This window comes from Magallana gigas, chromosome 7 (genome assembly GCF_963853765.1).
Source record: "Magallana gigas chromosome 7, xbMagGiga1.1, whole genome shotgun sequence".
NCBI classification, from domain to species: domain Eukaryota; kingdom Metazoa; phylum Mollusca; class Bivalvia; order Ostreida; family Ostreidae; genus Magallana; species Magallana gigas.
The window spans coordinates 34,254,882-34,275,421 of NC_088859.1; the positions used below are offsets into that span (position 1 = coordinate 34,254,882).

At 33.9% G+C, this 20,540-nt stretch overlaps 3 protein-coding genes across 3 annotated transcripts; 1 reads left to right on the forward strand and 2 right to left on the reverse strand.

Annotated features, from left to right (window-relative positions):
* Positions 1–7,231: 7,231 nt before the first annotated feature.
* LOC105347058 (hairy and enhancer of split-related protein HELT) lies at positions 7,232–9,736 on the forward strand. The gene is made up of 4 exons (XM_011455942.4): positions 7,232–7,665; positions 7,813–7,920; positions 8,816–8,912; positions 9,181–9,736. Exons 1-4 carry the CDS (start codon positions 7,639–7,641, stop codon positions 9,660–9,662), a joined length of 714 nt encoding a protein of 237 aa, XP_011454244.1. The 5' UTR covers positions 7,232–7,638; the 3' UTR covers positions 9,663–9,736.
* A 1,440-nt stretch (positions 9,737–11,176) lies between these two features.
* On the reverse strand, positions 11,177–12,383 carry LOC105347057 (uncharacterized). Its single transcript, XM_011455941.4, has 2 exons — positions 11,819–12,383; positions 11,177–11,719 (listed from the first exon to the last, which is right to left on the reverse strand). Exons 1-2 carry the CDS (start codon positions 12,258–12,260, stop codon positions 11,307–11,309), a joined length of 855 nt encoding a protein of 284 aa, XP_011454243.3. The 5' UTR covers positions 12,261–12,383; the 3' UTR covers positions 11,177–11,306.
* Positions 12,384–12,729: 346 nt separating this feature from the next.
* Positions 12,730–20,411, reverse strand: LOC105347056 (pre-mRNA-splicing factor RBM22). The gene is made up of 9 exons (XM_011455940.4): positions 20,279–20,411; positions 17,982–18,035; positions 17,577–17,739; positions 17,182–17,282; positions 16,536–16,708; positions 15,881–16,081; positions 15,059–15,306; positions 14,586–14,744; positions 12,730–12,981 (listed from the first exon to the last, which is right to left on the reverse strand). The coding sequence occupies exons 1-9, from the start codon at positions 20,330–20,332 to the stop codon at positions 12,830–12,832; spliced, it is 1,305 nt and encodes a 434-aa protein (XP_011454242.1). The 5' UTR covers positions 20,333–20,411; the 3' UTR covers positions 12,730–12,829.
* Between the last annotated feature and the right edge of the window lie 129 nt (positions 20,412–20,540).

Consider the following 20,540-nt stretch of genomic DNA (forward strand, 5'->3'; position numbering starts at 1 on the left):
TTTTTTTTGTTCGCCAAGATTTTTTAATGATCTGCTACCCCCCCCCCCCCCCCCCTCAACTTTCAAAAACGATGCTACGTGCCTGTGTATGTACAATAGTTACTTATGTATTTGTAAAGATTGAAATTCTTCGTTTGTTCGAAACCATGAAAAAAAATCAATAAAACTAAAACATTTGCTAAATCATGATAAACATAGCGCATGAAGCCTTTTAAAAAAAATTAAAAAAATAAAGTTACTATTATTTTGGAAGGATTAAAGAAGATGGGTGGATAAGGCGTGTAAAATGCCCATACGCGGTCGGACAGGCTACTAAAAAATTAAAGTATCAACAAATCTGATGGTTTTTTTAAAAATCATTTAAAACAATATATATTTAACGAATCATTGATTTTTAACCTGTAGGTATGTTCAATACTTGGATTATGTTGACTCAAACAGGCGTGTACGTATCAAAACCTGCAAATATTGTCATTTTTTAGAACTTCGAGGCATTTTCTTTTATAGAGTGGGTCTGTGCTCCATATTTTTGTCATAGTCTAATTAAGGTGTAATGGAAAACAAACCGATTTCAATCAACAAAAACGTGGAGAGATGACCCACTATACATTAGAAATATCATTTTGTATCCCCACAACTGAACGTATGGAAAAAATTATACAAGGCCCGAATTCGTGACCTTAGTCACACATAATATTTAAAAAGCCGCTGTAATGAAGAATAATGACCCCCGTAGAATAATGACCGGGGGTCATTTTTCTACGTAGAATAATGACCCCCCCGGTCATTATTCTACGCAGAAAAATGACCCCCCGGTCATTATTCTACGTAGAAAAATGACCCCTTTGCCTGAAGAATAAGTGTCATTTTCATAAAAATGAGCACACTCCACATGAAGAAAAGTGACCCCTATAGAATAATGACCCCCTTGTAGATTAAAGTTTTTCAGTATATTTTTTTTTATCATTTGTGAAATAGTCTTTACACTATTGTAATTTTTATTGCTGCAGTTGACAGAAAGTAACAGAAATTATAATTCATATTCAAATAAACTTAAAGTGAAAGAAGGGGTTTATCTTAGAAAATAAAAATCCTTCCGTTATAACAAGATATTGGCGTATTGCATCGGGGTATAGTTGTCATCTTAACAATTACATTTACATATATCTATGGTGTTCCCATAGGGCCACTTTGACCTTAGGGCGAAGATGCAAAGGCGATAGTGCGAAGGCGAAGGAGCAAAAGTGCGAAGATGCGACGAAGAAGCGCGAAGATGTGATGCCTAAAGTGCGAAGGTGCGAAGGCGAAGGAGCGATACTACTATCGCTCCTTACCAACTTCGCACTCTGGCCTTCGCATCTTCGCACCTTCGCCTTCGCCTTTTTTGATTGCAACATGTAACATATATGTTTACCAGTCCTGGCTATGCCTAATCATTATCTACTCCATACAAAATGTAATGTCCGCCATAATGTGTACATATGCACTTCCATATTCCTGTCACTTACCAGCCGTCTGTTTACCATGGACCAAACACAGTAACAATCTAATTTCATTATGCGACACTTCTTGCTCATGCATGGATCTAGAGGGGGAGAGGGGGTCCGTCCCCCCGGAAAATTCAATATTAATAATTTCACGCAGTAAAACGGGAGAGGGAGTCCGGACCCTATCCCCCTGAATAATTTAATTTTATTAATTTTATAAAAATAAAATTTCCAAAATATGCCTAGGAACCCTTTAAACGATGGAAATTAGCTCCGCAATTATGAAACATAGGTAATCACAGATTACAAAGCTCACCGAGACGAGGCATCACCTTCATGAGGCATCACCTTTATGATACCACCTTTATCATATTATATGAAAACCATCCTTTATAATCTTGGATATTCATGGATTCTGCATTGACACAATATCGTATATCATCTCTTAAAAAATTGTATGATAATCATATGTTCATATGTTAATCAATACAATAATATAAAATTAAAAATATATCCTATCATTCTTACAACATATATCATAAAATACCATAAAATACCCGTAAAAAATTGTGAGATATGATATTGTAACGTATGATATGACATTTTATTACATACTTAGTAATAAATACAGGTTTTTTGCACAGTCATGTGATACAGATGACATCACAAAATCCGTATCGGCCTCCGGGGCTGATACAGGTTATCAGCCCTCCAGGGCTGATACGGATCCGTATCACACCCCTTGCGGAACTCCTCTGCCTTTTTTCGCTTCGGCATTTTTTGCATGTTTACAGACGAAAAATAAAACATTTCCAGTTACAGTCGACATTTGTAAGTGCAGTTGAAAACTTCAAATGCTAGCAAATGTTTTAAAGCAGTCAACTTTTAAAACCTGAAGAAATTCCTTTCTGTAGCTTCATGTTTGTTAAAACAAGAAGAACTCATATTTTTATTTAATACATGTACAGACTACTTTCAAATATTATTTAAATTCAATTTGTTCAAGTTGATGCCTTTTTACATAATTTATTACTAATTATGTAATAAATATAATAATAAATACCCTTTTTCCATATCACAACCTGTATCAGCCCTCGACCAATATCATCCCTCAGGCCTTCGGCCCTCGGGCTGATATTGGAGTCTTGGGCTGATACAGGATGTGATATGGAAAAGGGTATGTATTATTCTCTATGTATTGTGTTATACATTATTGTATTTGATCAAATAATACAATATCATAAAACATAATACAATATAGTATTATATGAAACAATATAATATTGGAATGATACATCATAATATAGAAACATATGATATTATATTGTATAATGAAGCTTTGAATCTTTATTTATGAAATATGTGGTCTCATAACTGCAACGGTGTGTGCATACAAATTGAATAACGCGTGCTAGCGCGTTATGATAATTTGTTTGCACTCATTGTTGCAGTTATGAGACCACATCTTTCAAAAAATAATGATTCAATGCTTATATTTACGTTTCTTAAACATGTATTTTCTTCCCGCAAATATGATTTATTTTTAAAAAGCTCTGTCTTATTCAACGAGTAATGCGATATTAACGGAATGGCCACTGGAACGGCCGAAATATGCTTATAACACAATTTTATTTTTCTTTCTGTAATTAAATGAATTTACTCTTGGTATACTAAGAAATTAATCAATTGAATTCATTTAACTGTCAAGATATATTTACATCAATGAAATATTTATCAGCATAAGTATAATATCAGGTCGTAATCCGGTTTGAAGTCGCTAGAAGAGTCAGTTCTTGTTCTTCTAGAAATACCGAATGAATATTGAATGTATTCATATGCACCAGATTTGGTGATTGGGTCTTCTGTGTTGTGTGTAAATATCACTCAAATTAACCAATGCAATTTAATAGAGTGAAAAAAAGGAAATGAAAATATAATAGTATGTTATTGTATTGTATGATATTGTATCATATTTGATACATAATATGATATTGTATTATATGATTTGATACAAAAATGTATCATATCAAATGATACAATATCATAGGATAAGTGAAATAATATATCATAAAATCATTATGCACATTGTATCATATGATACAATAATATATATTACAACATCATAAAATACAATTTCATGTGATATGATAATATATCATATAAACCAATATCATATAATAAACAATATCGTATGATACCATAATTTTTAATATTACAATATCATATATACAATTTCATGTTATATAATTCTTATTACAGAAACCAATATTATATTATACAATACTGTATGATACAATATCATAGAATATACAATATTATATCATAGGATGCAATATTATATATTGCAATATCATATGTAATAGTATCGTGTGATTAAAAAATTAATTAATAATGCAATATAATATTATACAATATTGTATCATAATATACAATACTATACAAAACAATCATGATACAATAGCATATCATAACATATAAAAAAAAATTGATACAATATTTTATCGTATCATATAACGTTTTACAATAAAACATATTGTATTATATTGTATCCTATTAAACAATAGTGTTTCATATCATACAATACTATATCATAGGAATCATGTTGTATCATTTAACAACAACCACATCTATCTATTAAGCAGGTTTGAGTGAGGTAGGAGATTTCTTTGGCATCCTTGATAATGGAGATCAGGCTCTGCATCTAAAGCAACCTCTGCGTTTTATTTATAATATAGTTAAATCAACTATGCAAGCTATCATCTATTTCATGTTATATAATTCTATATTACAGAAACCAATATCATAGTATACAGTACTGTATGATACAATATCATAGATGTTTAGAATATTGATGTTCATGTTATACGTAGAAGAAAACAAAAGTAACGCAGAAGATTTTTTAAAAATCACTTTCCCCAAGAAATGTAAATAGGAAGTATTCTTATTCCTACGTTACCTGCCCCCTTAGTCTTTTTCCATAAAGATATATACATGTATCATTCTTCGATTGACAATTCATTCACCAATGAATATTGCTTTAATTATTACAACAATTATTCTTTAATGATTATCGTTCGTTAATTATCAAACAATATCCTCATTGTGTATGAATTTTTCTTTATTTGCGTCATTTCTCGCCGTATGTCGACAAGAAAAGTGAAGTAACTATTAACAATCAATTTGTGGCAATGTAAGGGTGTTTTGCGTGTGCTTGCTACGGATATGAAAAACTATATACAGCGATTTATTTACAAGTTCGGTGTTTATAACTTCAAAATCAGTTGAACAGAGTAAAAAAAAAGTAATTTCAAGGTCGTATCTTGGATACGGGGTAACCAATTTCTATTCATGTTTACGGGGGGGGGGGGGGGGGGGGTCATTTTTTATGGGGGTCATTTTTCTTCATGTTAAACATGAAGAAAAATAACCCCTGGGTCTTTTTTCTTCAGAAAAATCCAATTATTCTTCAGCTAGGGGGGTCATTATTCTACGTCGAAAAATGACCCCCGGTCATTATTCTACGGGGGTCATTATTCTTCATTACACCGCCTTTGTTGTGTCTGAAATGGCTCAGTGGTTAGAGTACCTGGCATAAGCTAACCGTATATATCTAGGGATTTTATGTTACGGGTTCGATACCACCAACATTTCCGACAATATTTTTTTTCCTTATTTTTTGTTAAATATATTAAAAACTGACTATAGTTAGAAATTTTACTTTTGCAAAGTTGTATTATAATATATTTGAATAGATTTTATTGGGGAAAAATAAATTTAAAATTGTATTTCACTACTAAACCGAATGGGCATTTGCGCCATCTTATTCCCCCATCTTCTTTGTTGAGCACGGACGTTACATGTATAAACCAGAAGCCTTCAAGGTTACACAAAATTGCAACAGCTGCAAAACGTTTCTTAATGTTTCTTTTATGATACATTCGTTCACTTGGTTTTTCCATGTAAATATTTGACCTGTGAAAAAATAGTTCTTCCGCTCTATTCATTTTCCTACCACCATGAATGAATGAGTTTCTCAAATTTCTTTTTATCTTTGAATCAGATGTGTAACAGATTTAGGAACAAACGTCTTTTTACAATCAAAAAATTGTAATTTCTTTAAAAAGATATCCAGATCTTGGTTATTAATGGATTATCATTAACCACAATATGAATGATGGTATGTGTTACGTGACAGTACGATTTTCGTGTAGGAAACATATTGTGTTTCAAAACACAACATGTTTTCTTACTTAAATACCAAGTGCATCTTTTAATGGGAAAAAAGATCTAGTTTTTGATTTAACGATATTTCCTAACAAAGTGGGATGTTTTATTCTATTGTAGTGGCATATTTCGTGTTGATTTTAGCGACTAAGGAGCGACTGAGGATCATCTTACAAAAATATATAATGCTGCACTCGTAATATTTACTTTTAATTTATTTTATATTCAAAAGTTCTTGGAAGGACCGAATGAAATAAAAAGAAGGACCAATCAAGAACGCCAAACTATATGCACGCTTTGTGAGATGAAATTAAAACTTTTAAAGTGTTGATAAAATATAATTTTATCAAGACTTTTAAAAGTCTTTATATTACGCGAAAAGAAGTCATCTTTACGATAAGAAAAATCGTGCTTACCACTTTTGAGTGTCATATTATATTATTATTCATCTCTTGAAGAAGATGATCTCTATATGAAGATATAAGAAAACAATCAAATTCTTGTGCTAAAATCTTGCGGGGGGTAAAGGTGACAGTTTAAGATCTTAATTTTAAAGCAGATCTGATGGATATATTTGTTAGTCTCCTTGAAGAAACAAAAAGTTGTCACAGCGGCTTTTGAATGTCGATATAACGAGATTATAACATCTTATGCAATGGTTTACAAAAATCTAATGACGGTCTAGTATGCTTACTGAAAATATATGTCAAACGCACTAACAGTGACAAATAAAAAGACATGTTTTAAGTCGGTTGTATGTTTACTTTAGAACAGTAACTGGTTTCTGTACCGATCAGCTATTCCGTATTCTAATCAAACAAAACCTTTAAATCAAATACTTATAGTCAGAAATAAATCAATATTCTGTTAATGAGACATAATAATGAGATGAGATAATTAATATTAATTTTTCTCTTTCTGCTCCTGTGATGACCCGTGCTGTAAACAATAATGTACTGTAAACGTATTACATTTGGCTGTGTATTCTATTTAGCGCTTTTGGTGGAACAATTCTTTCGCTAAATCAAGTACATCGCTAAATGCCATGCATAAATGTATAACAATAGTCATATTCAGGAAAACGCTAATTCAAATCACGCCAACTTGTTCAAAAACTAATTTCCGCCAAATATCGTACACGCAAAATATAATACGTTTACAGTATTTCTCGGTCGCCATCTGCATTATTTTAAGAAAAAAGAGGGAGAACGATGAATACTGCTCAGTCTTTAGTTTTTAATGTGCTTGCAAATAAATTCTCACCTATCGAACCAAAATTGATAAATTTATCAGCAACATCAACGCCGGAAAATCACGCGAGGTTTTTAAGTACCAACAAAACTGTTATGGAGATTGTTCCTTGTAAGTCGAAGTAACATTAAATCAATTTGAAATATTGCTCTATGCCTTCAGAAAAAACTTTAATGTTGTCTTTCGTGTCATCAGATGAATGTATCGTTTTCCTCAGCTGTTACAGACTGCGAATTATTGATCCAAGTCATCAAAATAATTATACATTTCACCAGCTCGCGTAACATGGATGAGGGAAGCCGTCGCAAAGGTTGACTCGCGTGAGCATTTCCGTTGTCTCGCGTGCCGCCGCAGTCGGCGACTATAAAATTGCGCGCGTGCAGGGAGTCTCGGCACGTGCCTTTGCATACTAACAACCATTAGACCCTCTATTTCGCTGTTGTTCTAAAATCACGTGAGGTAATGACTCTTCGAACAATTCAGTGACTTAAAAAACGGCACGTGCTTCGAACGCGCTGATTTGTGTTCCGTAGAGGCGCGGAAGTAAAGAAGATTGGGTTTCGGTGTATAGACCACGTGAAAATCTCCAGATTACACATTATCCTCATTACGCTGGCTATCTGAACAGACGTGACAGACGAAACAATATTTTCACCGTAAGACTACCATTTCAACCATGGAGAATCTATGCAAAAAAACACAGGTAACTACCTTACTTCAACTTTATATTAAAAATGTTTTTATAATTTTTAATACATTTTTTAAAATAAATTAATATTTATACAATTTTGAGCATTGTTTATATTTTCAATTGTGCATTAAATGGTATTCTATCGAACAAAAATTCCAGGTCTCGGAGCAGACTTCACACAAGATCATAGAAAAGAGACGGCGAGACCGGATCAACTCCTGCTTATCGGAGCTCAGTCAAACCGTTCCGGCAGCTTTCTCTAAACAAGTAAATGCCGAATGTCATATATTTATATGCTTTTTTTCTAATAGGAAATATCAAGAAAACTCATCTCACAAATTAAAAAATCGTAAAGAATTCAATTAATTCAATAAATAATCCAAGTTGTCGAATGTTTACCAAAAAATTCTAAATCTACTGAGGTTTTTTTTCTTTCTTCTTTGTTAATTGTTTGTGAAACTACTGGTCTTCCAAAGGTAATAACTGCTATCATCATTATGTCAACTTATCTAATTTCTATAAAGAATTTTAAATTTTAATTTTAACGTACATGTATATAAAAGAACATGCATTGAAAATTTTTAAAAATTACTTGAAAGTACTTTGAAAAAAAACCCCGGAAAATAATAGAATTTGGAAGCTTTTTTTATTGCAAAATCCAACTAGCTTGGGTCTGCTTATTTATTTATTTTCTTTAAATACTTCCTTGAACACATTTACAAAAATGTAAATAGCGAAATGACGTACATGTCTGCTTAGTATTAATCTATTTAAAATTCAAAATGCCCGTGAGCGATGACAATTTACAATTTTCACCTTTCTAAGAATTTTTAAATGCATTTCTTAGCCAGATATATTGCAATTTGAATTTTTTTTAGCGGTGGTTACATTTTGAATGTTATTTACCTTGATTCATCCATGATAACATCTAATGGTGTTCCATGCTTACTATTCCTAAGTTTATTTTTTCAATACCATATGCCGGATTACGTTATAACAAATCTTACAAATGTTGATTTCAAAAGAATGTTAATGCAAACTGTAATTCATCTTTTAAAACATACTGAAGTACATCAATACAGAAATGATTTCATTGCATGTACATTTATATTTATCACTACATCCATGCAATTTTTTTAATTGATGATATTTTTAATTACAGACATCTGGAAAATTAGAAAAGGCAGAGATATTAGAGATGACAGTTGATTATCTGCGTGCAATTCAAGCAACAGAAATTGGTTTACGCTTTGAAAATAGTGAGTATTCGAAATGGCGGGCATCTGTCAGACGACGCGTTGCAGTCACGTGCACTTATGTCAGATCACGTGTAGCACGTGTAGACCACGTGCCAGTTATTATCCCCGGGTACGACAAACATGAATCTAAATGAGAAGCAAAAATTTATTACGAGATAAAATCAATAATTTTATCACTTTCATACTCGTGATCTGTGTTACCAGTGATGTTTTTCACATTCAATGGGCGGGTTTTAACAAATAATAAAGTTTTCTTTTTGTTCTGCAGGTGAATGGTTTTCTTCGGACATTTGGGCCGATTTCATGCATCATTATCAAGTGGGCTACAATGACTGCATCCGGGAAATCCAGCGCTTTATGACAGACGTAGAGGGCTTAACGGTGACGGACGACAGATGTGTCCGCCTGGTGTCGTACCTACAGACCCGTTTCCGGCCGGAATCCTCCGTGGCGGGGGGAGCGGCGTACAGGGACTTGCTACAGCGGCTAGCGGTGACCACACAATCCAGGCGCGGCATGATTTGTCCGGGAAACTCTTCTGCATCTCCTGTGGGATTTCCATCGTACTTTACAGCAGGTGCTCGCCGATTTTCGCCTTATATATACCCGAAAACAATTCTCAATACTTCAACTCCGGAAATGTATTGTGCCGGAGCGTTTCCGGTCCTTTCACCAGCTTATTCTACAAATAAAAGAATTTGTCCTACAAATGACAATTTCAACGTGAAGCAAAATGAACTTAATATGTAAAACATTTTTAAATATAATAATTTCAGTGATTGTACTTAGCATATACATGTATATATTGCCTCTTAAAAGATTTATGCTTACAAATAAAAAAGATTATTTTTATTGTGTCTCTAGTACTAGTTTAAACTAATTTATGTACACTATATTTTGTATTGTTTAATAATACTAGGCCAGAGTTATATTATTTTTCGAGTCGGGAGAGGAGGAAATCCTATTCTTTTTCTAGGAGATACAAATTATAAAATAGTCCACGATGTAAATACAAATGAACGTAGTGAAATATTAACCGTTCTTTTAAAAAGTATATAGTAACAGGCCGAAAAGTAGAAACTTTGATTTCATATCCTGAACATTAAATATTTTAAAACTGGGTTGTTTTTATTCAATGTTTGATTATTATTATTTTAGATAAATATCTTGTCTATTTTTTGAGTGTCCACAGAGCTACAGCAAGGCATTTGAAAAACTTTCTCTCTCTCTCTGTTTTTTTTTTTATTTTTAGTTTTTTTAGCAACACCTCTGCAAGCCAAGATCAGGCACGTAGCATGGGGGGGGGGGGGGGCGGCCTGCCCCCCCCCCCCCCCCCCCCCCCACACACACACACTTTTTGGGAGTATATAAAAAATTGATATGATAATAAGAAATCGAAGTGAAATTGAAGTTATGAAGTTATGGATATACTACGCCAGCCCCCCCCCCCCCCCCCACCTTGGCTTACGAAGAAGTCTCCAAATTAGCATGCTGGTTCCTGTGTTGTTTAAATCGGATTAGATAGGACATTATAAAACATTTTGACCATCAGCTGCAAATGTTAATGTTGCATTAAAATTGCATAATCATCGTTTATTATATTGCATATAAACAAACCCGTCGATTTATGCATTTTGAATGCCGCATAATTTAAACATGTATCAATTTCTAGCTTTCTTATAACAATTTACAATTGTTTTCGTTATCAACCGGTTTAAACAAAAGTCAATCCGACATGACACCTTACAATATGTTGTATTATCTCGGAGACATCGGCGCATTGCATGACACAGGCTTATCGACACACAATTATGTAAATCAGTAATGAAGAAACTTGAAAGAAACTATTTACAAGATGAATCATTCAGATGGTGGGCCGTCTCCTAACTGATCTTGGACAACCTGTTGTTATCGGGAGCGGATACCTATCGCCACATGTTACAGAAATCCCGGCTCTTCCTTCCCTGAAGATGATCCCAGCACACCCCGAGACGGTGTGAACTCTGCCATGTAGCCTGATCAGTCACTGCGCCATCTTGAGATCGGACACATGCTTCGTATGATTGATTCAACAAAAGTTCTAGTCTTATTATCTTGTCTATTTGTTATAGATGATTGGGGAAAAAAACCCCTTACATATGCATATTTGATGTAGGAGAATAGTAAGATTAGCAGCCATGTTGTAAATATGCTAATGTTGTTCTTGATTTCTTAAATATACTGTATTGTTAGGAAATTGATAAGATCATATCAACTCTATTGATAAAAACAGACACGAAGAAGGGCTGCAGATCTATTTATTTCTAACACTTAGAAAACATTTACCTTCAGAAAATCAGAGATTTTCATCTGGTAGTCAAATAGGCTTACTAGCAATAGTGAGTTTAATATTGGTTAGACCAACAACCATCCACTGAAAGAGGACCTGTAATAGTCATCGAAGCTCATGACTTTACCAATGCTATGCCACGCAGAGTGCGTCCTCACAGACACGAGGTCCCCCTGGCTAACATGCAGCACCACCAATCCGCTGGAGGCGTGGTGCTCGTCCAGGGTGTGGCTATCTGACCGACTACAGCCCCGGCTGACCGAGTTGACCACCAGCTCGGTGATGACGTCACCCTGGTGCTGGCTGTAGGTGACCCAATGGAACACGTACACGCCGGCGGTGGGGGCGGTGAAGACGCCGTCACGCTGGTTGTAAGAGGACCCAGCGTTAGTCAGGACGGTGTCAAAAACCATAGTTTGGCCCAGGTCCGTGGAGGCGTCAGGCTGACTCATGAACGCATGGAATGCGACACTGTGGGCTATAGAAATTAAAAACAATACACAGAATACTCTTAAAGTCAATTGCGAAAAACGACATCAATCTATGCATTTTATAAAATATAGAAATCTCTATTTACCCGCCGCTGCAGCAGCTCGTTTAGGATTCACCCGCCCAATGCCGGCGTGTTGATCATGGAGCGAGGCATTCAGTGCAACATTTGTCCCTATCGGTCTTACTATCTCTGCTGTCGTATTATTTTCAGTTTGCGATGATATTTTGTCCTGATTGTTAGCGACCTGTTTATTCTCCATTTCTGCGATGATCCTCTTCAAAGATTCAACTGTTTTCTCTAAGCCTTGCACTTTTAAATTTGATTTTTCTATTTTCTCATTAAAATCCCTTCGGTCTGCCCTAATAGTGTCTTCTAAGGAGGCAATTTTCGCACCTTGTTCCTGAATTTTAACCAAAAGTTCTTGGAAAGCTGAACTAAGTATATCACCATCTCCGAAGTCAAAACCATTCGCTTCATTCGCCAGTAGAACACAACATAAAAATCCAACGTTTATCAAGTATGCCATTTTGTCTGATGACCTAATTTAGGAAAGACTGATAAAAATTCCAGTCTCTATATTATTAGATCAAACCTATTTCATATAATTCCATTCTATCTAGTCATTTTATCTCGAACTAAAAAGATTTTGGTGCATAAATCAGTCAGAAAATTACTAATACGGGGACTAAAAAAGGGAAATGACCCCAGTAGTTCCAACTCTTTGGGTACATGAGAAGGTACATGTATCAATTAAGACATACTTATTCACAAACCACATCAATAAATAACCTCCGTTGTGCACAAACTAATTAAAAAGAAAAAGGGGATATTTATGCTGATAGTGGAGTATTTAACTTAGTAATGTTATGTAAGAATGCACAAAACAATAAAAACATATCCTTTATTTTTTTTTGAAAATGCTCAGTTTGTTTCACAACAGGTGTCCTAGTACCGTGATAAGTTTGTTATGTACATTATACAATCATTTTAAATACATTCATTTTCTTGTCTTTCAAACTTTCTTTCATTAAAGTTTGTAATATCAATGCCCCTCTACTTTTTTTTTGCAAATTAGAGGTTAAGGGTTGTTCATGTTCAAGTATTTCCAGCGGATGGTATGGCTCCCATCCTGGTCGGATCTTGTGAGGGGTAGTGGACAGCCACAGAGGTCACTGGGGTCATTCTGGGAGGACCAGGAGGGGGTCTCAGGGGCATCATTCCTGGAGGTGGAGGAGGCAGTCGCACACCTAAAATTACAAGTACTTAACATGAAAATTTTAAAATACATGTATTACATAAAAACAACCATTTACAGATCTGAAAGGCATATTGGGTTTTTTTTTCATAATACCTAATACCGTATTTTTCCGACGATTAGTCAGTATTTTTTTTCTGTGAAGCAGAGCACTCGACTTATCGTCTTGTTCGACTTGTCGTAGGCTCAAGGCCAGAAAATTGTTAAAAATAGCATTAAAAATCTTGGTTTTAATCATCTTGAGTTGGCTGTGTGATTGAAAATTACGTTGTTGAATTCACTGTTCGTCTTTAATAATTATCATTTTCACTCATTTGTTAACACTTAAATACATAATAATAACAACAGTTATTAAAAAATGTTACATTGTCTTTAATCAATTAAAAGTTTTACCGTTCCGTTTTTATAAACACATCGTCACATGGTTAGTAGGAAGATAACATTGCGCAGTAAAATTGAAACCAAATTTGAATGGAAGAAAATATTGCAGTAGGTCCGGGAGATGTTTTTTAAATTTAATTATTTTATTAGTAAAGAGTTGTTAGTGGAAAGTATAAATCAGAAATATTTTATGGTCAAATTCAATCTTAAAATACGTAATCGGCAATTATCAATACTACTGTTTATACAATAGGCTGACACCGGTTGTGTTAATAATCTTGCCCTAAGGCTGAGATCTTTACGGCAATTTCACTCCCTGTGTATATAAGGAGTACCGTTAAAAGAGTGATTATAGTTTATTGATTAATTATTGTCCAATTCTTTGATTATTGTTAGATAATTTTTTTAGGAAACGTATGTATGTCGTATATCGTCATTATCAAGTCGTACAAATGATCGATCTTTTTCTAACAGTGTCTATGTTAAACAATAGCGTGTAACTGCATTACTGGATACAAAGTAAACAAGTTTCATCAAATCATAGTAATTGCTAAGCTTTCTGCACTTGAGATCCCCCTTTGAAGTCCGACACGAGACAGGTGCATGCCTATGACACCGGAAATTGTTAAACAAACATTGACCATGCGCCGAGTCAACAGGTGGCTGGTTACGTAATGGCGAATATACTGGCGATAGTCAGAGTGGATAATTATTTTAATGCTTGGGAATAAAATATTTCTGACAAAGTAAGTTTAGTTTTGCAGTTTGCGGGAATTGTTTAAAATGCAAGCGACTTTGTAGATGTTGCCGGTATTTGAAAATATGATGCATAAGTATAAAGCGTTATTGTTTAAATGTTAATCATTAATAATAATTGGTAGCAATATCGGGGACATCGTGGCATCATACACTGATAATGTTACTGCAGTTTTATATGCCATTTTGAAGTGATAAGATCGACGTATGGTCTGAATCGACGAATCGTAGGATTTTGTTAAAATTTTGGCTAAAAATGAGCAATTCGACGAGTCGTCCGCATCGACGAGTCGTCGGGAAAATACGGGGTACATGTAAGATTTTACAATTCAAAATTTTTTATTACAATCACATTTGAATTTAAATTATGCTTTGTGATATAATTTTATATACATAAATTCATTGAATGTTCCAGAAATCGCTACTTGTGTTAACTTCATTTTTATTGACATTACTAACCTGGAGGAGGGGGTCCTCTGGCCATTCCATAGGGCATCATGGGAGGCCCTCGAGGTGGCATCCCAAGGGGTGGGGGTCTGAGAGGCATGCCCATGGGTGGGGGTGGGTTGCTGAGATTAAAGAAGTTGTTGGCAATCTCCTCAGGGGGTGCAGGCAAAGCTGAATAAAAAGTGTTGACTTTAAGATACATATTTTAGTGTCTCAAAATTCAATATGTCAAATACCAATACCAGATTTCTGGGTCAAAACCACTTTTTCTTTAAATTATTTAACCCTGTTATTTAAACTCATTGGATAACTTTTTCTTGGTCACTCCAAGTTATAGATTTTGAAATGCACCCTAATTATCATTCATGCTTTATTAAACTTTAAAGATTTACTCATTTCTTATTATAGGAACAAGGAGAACGAATAAGAAATTTCTGTTGCTGAGAGAAAAAGCACCTGAGAGTATGCTAACACCAGTGCCTTACCCCCAGGGAGACCAGGAACGGGCTCCAGATCTTTGTCATCCTCCTCCCCCTCCTTCTTCAGAGCCAGCTGTTGTCCCTGGGACCTGCCCCATTTGATGGTGAGACGACGCCCGCCAACAATTAGTTTGTTAAATGATTTCTCGGCAGCAGCTTCCGCTGAGGACCTTGATGTGAATTGCACAAAAGCACACTGCTGCTTAGCCACCACATTTATCATGCGTATCTCTCCAAACTGATAGAAATGGTCCCTGGAACACAAATATTAATTTAGGATTTAAATCAAAATCCATCTGCAATATAGTATCAACTCATTCCTTCTTTCAGAGAAATTATACATGATTTTCAAAAACAAATTATTTTTTACAAACATTAGGCAATTATAAATTCTGTAAATTCCTTTTTTACACAAGGACTTAATTCTGCAACTCGACTGATTTGTATCAAACTGCGAGAATATTGAATCACGAGCTCCAATTTGTTTTAATGAATTCATGAAGTTCTAAATTGTTTGAATAATAAAAGCGAGATTTAAAATTCGCAGGAGTTTGTCCTCGTGATTTTTGCGGATATTAATTCCTCGCATGTAATAAGGAATCTACAGTAGCAGTATTGAGGATGTAAAAAATAATGTTACATTTATAGGAAAACAAGACAATCAAGAAATGAACTGCAGTGTATCTTTGAAAATCATGGGATTTCAAACACATGGAATAAATTCATTAAATTCCATTAATAAGCTTTAATTTAAACAGGAAAGGCAGTTCTTCTAAATTTAATATGATTTAATTTCTTAACATTTTAATAAGATGGAAAAATTCTCACCTAAGTTCCTTTTCCCCAATTTTCTCCCCTAGATTTCCGATGTAGAGTGTGGTGATTGTTTTGTCCTCTGGCAGAGTGAGTTTGGGCATGTCTGTGTATCTCTGTAATAATTTATCTGCCACTGGGTCATTGCTGCCGTAAAACCGGTCCTTGATGTTTTGATCAGCCAAAGGATCATCTGGGTCAGTCGGCTTTTCATGTCTGCAAACACAAATGTAGAACAGTGAATTTTAAAATTATCTACACATCTAATTCACACAGAAATTATGAATGTGGTTTCCAATTGCATAACAGAAGCTCAGTGGATATTTAAAATTCCAAAAATGTTGATAAATAAAAATCAAGCCATAAAGCCAAGAAAGCTTTGATTAAAAATAAAAATTCTATGTACTGGTACCCATGACTGTAATTTACTTTGCAAATTCATGTTTTCTTGCCTTCAATCAAATTGAGTAAAAAAAAAAAATAATGATTATATAGCATCACTACTTGTTCTGGGGTTTTTCCTCATTAATCAATCATGGTTGTTGGATTTTTTCCCCAAATATCGGTACATGTATAATAAACTGCATAATGACAGATTAATATCCTCCATTTCTCTATTTATCATTCCTTGCATTACTTTCTTGTGCTTTCTTTGACTAATACTCCCTACCTGTATGGACACTCCTCCCCTCGCTTGCATTCTCCCTTGACCCAAAATGAACAAATGTGTGGGCGATTCCTCTTGTAGTATGGGGTAGTCCTGGCCAGTTTAAGAAGCATGTCACTGGGTGCCATCGCTTTCCCTAGGGCACCACCTGGTGCTGTTCCGTCATTAGTTGCAATCTACATCACAGAAATATTTCTTATGAACATTGTAGATACCAGTAATCATGATTCAGTAGAGCTTTATATGAAATACGGTAGTTCACATAATGTCAAATACATTCATCTCGAAACATACCTGGTATATTATTTTATTGTGGTTATATCAACATCAGTACATTAAGCATTATATCTTAAACTGCAAATATTCTATTTCAAAAGACTACCGGTATTTGTTCTAGAGTGTGAAAAAGATTTTCATCTTTTGACAGCAAGAAAAATCTTTAAAAGACTGACATAAACCCATCTACAACCTCAAGGTCATATTATTATCGAAGTAAGTTGCAAAAAGATATCATCCTCAGCTTTGAATTAATTTAACTTTGAAAGGAAAAGAGATGAAACAGCCACCATATGTCCCCCATGGGACGAAGTGGATTAAGTCAAGTGACTTCAATAAAAGATGTTTACACTTAGTCAATGTTGTAAGTTACCTCTCTCTCCATGTTCTGTGTATAATATTCTTTGTTCACATCTGACTTGGGCATATTGTCTTGAACTTTTAGAGCAGCATCTCGAACCTGGACAGGCAAGCCTTCAATTCAAAGTCAATGTATGTAAATACTGAAGGATGAGCATGGACAAATGATCATGCTTTAAAATTGTATTAAGCTCTCTAAGCCATATCCAAAATTATTCAATCAAATAACACAAGGAAAATTTGACCAAAAAACTAAATGCTACATGTACTGGTAATACATGTAATACATGTAATACAACTTCATTTAAGAGATCATTTAAGAAATATGACTTAAACCTGAGTTTGATTACAGATTTTAAATATCATCAAAAAAAAAAAAGAAAGAATAAATTTGCAATTTGCACTCACCATACTCCAGATCTAGCAAGCATGTCTGACAGACATTTTTCAGTTTGGAGCATGTCTGACACACTTCTGTTTTCTTAAATCTCATACGGGCTCCGGGACACCATCTGAATACAGTAAAAGGGCGGGCACATATCTTGCACTCTTTCCCATATTTTTCCTTCATCTTCAAACACAAAGGTTATTCATACAATTTATCACAATAAAAAGTGCTCAATTTTTAATTTAACAACATCTAACTTAATCATATCTTTAACGGTCAGGTTATTAAAATGATAAATATCAAGATAATACTTTATATTTGTTGCTTCTGTCTAATAACTTTAGACAGATATTTCTTTCTATTAATTCATTATTATTAAGTTGAAAGGTTAAATCATAAAGCTTTGGTCTTCTACTTTGACTTACCATTCTGATGTATGGATTATCTCCAAGGCATGTTTGACACAAAATGGGAAATTCCTGAAAATAGATGTGCAAAAATCAATACTTAAATCGTAACAAACCTACTATTTCTACATTTTAAACATTAATGCATCCATATATTACAAAATCAAAGGCCGGAACGGCCACAAAGGCGTCGAGCTGACATTTTCTTTTATATAGAATAATATCAATAATTTGAATTTCTGTCTATCATATATAGTCGTTTATGAAATAATATTAGAATAAAAAAGGAAATAAATTACATTTTGTGCTGTTTCAAAAACAATAATCAGTATATTTCGTTATGAAATAGGTAGTGATGAGTTTATAATACAATAACTCATCATGGTTACAAAAATCAAAGAAATTTCAAAGTTCAAAAAAAAATTATTTTCTTTCTGCTTTAAAAAGTCTTTGCACATTTCACAGGCCCATAATTTGAATACATTAACAGTGTGTCCCTAATTATAATAATAAAACATACTTTTATTTATTTCAATTCCCGTTTGAAACAAGATTACCTATGCTATGGTTGTTTACAAACAAATCCACAACACGTGCTATCTAAAATGCTCGACCAAATCAACTGTATTATCGTGTTTATTAATTGCAACAAAATCTCTAGATAAGTTTATTGCTTACAATTATTTTGGAGACCATGCCCGATAACAAATAAATTTACATATCAAATTTTATTTCTATCGGGCACGGTCTCCAATCAAAATGTAAGCGATAAACTTAAATAATATTTTAGTGAATGTTTACATTGCACCTTATTGTATTCATCCGCTATTTCTTGATTAAGCAAATTTATACAAATGCAATGAGTTGTCAATAACCAGGGAGGCAAAGTTGGTTTTCTTGTACACAATTTAGTTGAATACGTTTAATACTTCAAGAAACTTATTCTTTATGTGCATTAAAAAGGCGGTGCAGTGCATGAATTTTTGGACGATTGCCAATCCAGACGATCGCTAGAAGGCTGCCGAGCATTAGCTCGACGCCTTAAAAAATCAACACTAACCCGCTGTCAAATCATTTTCGCAACTTCTACATCCCGGGTTTAAATTTTGTGTATCACATTGTTTATATAGGTCAGCGCAGATTAAATGTTAGTGTTTCGGATAAAATTGGAAACTTATTAAAGACAATAATGTAGAGAAAACGTTACTAAATCAACTTCATCTAAAAGTGTACAAACAAATACTGAGTCACAAAATTACAAAGTTGTACAGCAAAACTCGGTTATAACGAAGTCACTGGGACCTACGAAATTACTTCGTTATATCGGTAATTCGTTATAACCGTTAAAGAATTCATTAAATTTACATAGCTGGGGATCCAAGATGACTTCGCTATATCCGTGAATTGGCAATATCCGTGTTCGTACTAAACGAGTTTTACTGTATTTATTCCCTTTTTAATAATCTCTTTTGGTGACAAATTTGCTCTACGTCTGTTTTTAAACATTAAAACGAACATCGATTAATGTAGCAAACAACAAAAATTAAAATATAAAGAGTTTTGTTTTTGTTTTATGTGCCACAATTACTTATTTAATCGTATGTATTTTGTTAATTTGTCTTAAACTGTAAACCCATGTTTTATACCTCTTTTAATTGTAAGAAAAATACCTTTAATCTAAAGTCTACAATCCGACCAATATTTTCTGATTTTTCCGACTATAAATTTTCTGCTTTTTAAACTGACTATAGCGAGAGAACTCATAATTTAAATCCGGGATGTAGAAGTTGAGAAAATTATTTGACAGAGGGTTAGTGTTGACTTTTTGGTAATATATGGATGCATTAATGTTGAAAATGTAGAAATAATAGTTCTGTTACGAAAATTAAGAGAAACTGGAGTCAAAACATGAGTCGAAGCGTAGACTGTCCTACACGTTTTCAGAATCAAAATATGAGGGCTCGCGAAGAGAAGTGGATGTAGGCTATGCCTGTCCACTTCTCAAAAGAGAATACAATTCCAGTACACCACTGTGCATTCCTATTGTTAATTAATCGAATCAGAAATTTAAACCAATGTTTTAGAAATCAGCTTCTTTGTTTTATGATAGCTGAAGCGCTAGCTCAACAATCTTTTTAAAAGATGAGCTTGTTCTTTTTTGTACGTTTGGCCCCCGCAATTTCCAAAACGATGCTACGTGCTTATGAATCCTTGAAATAACTTTATTCCATTTCAGCATACACATTAAACATTTAATGAGGAAATGCTTGTAACAATGTTTATCAAAAATTGAATCCAAAATATGATAATATTACCGCATCTTCCCAATTTTGTCGATTGTACGTATTCGCACCCTTCGATGTCGCCATTTTTACTTGTTCGAAAGGAATGGAAACAAAACGAACAGATAGAATGTACGGCTTTTTGTCTAAAATTTTAATAACATTTTCTTTTTCCACACAACAATAAATAATCTTGAAGATTTTCATTAAATTATTTAATTGAAGGATTCAGAGGGCAACTGATATATATTTTTTTCAATATCTTCGTTTTGTACATTTTATCTTTCAGAATGTG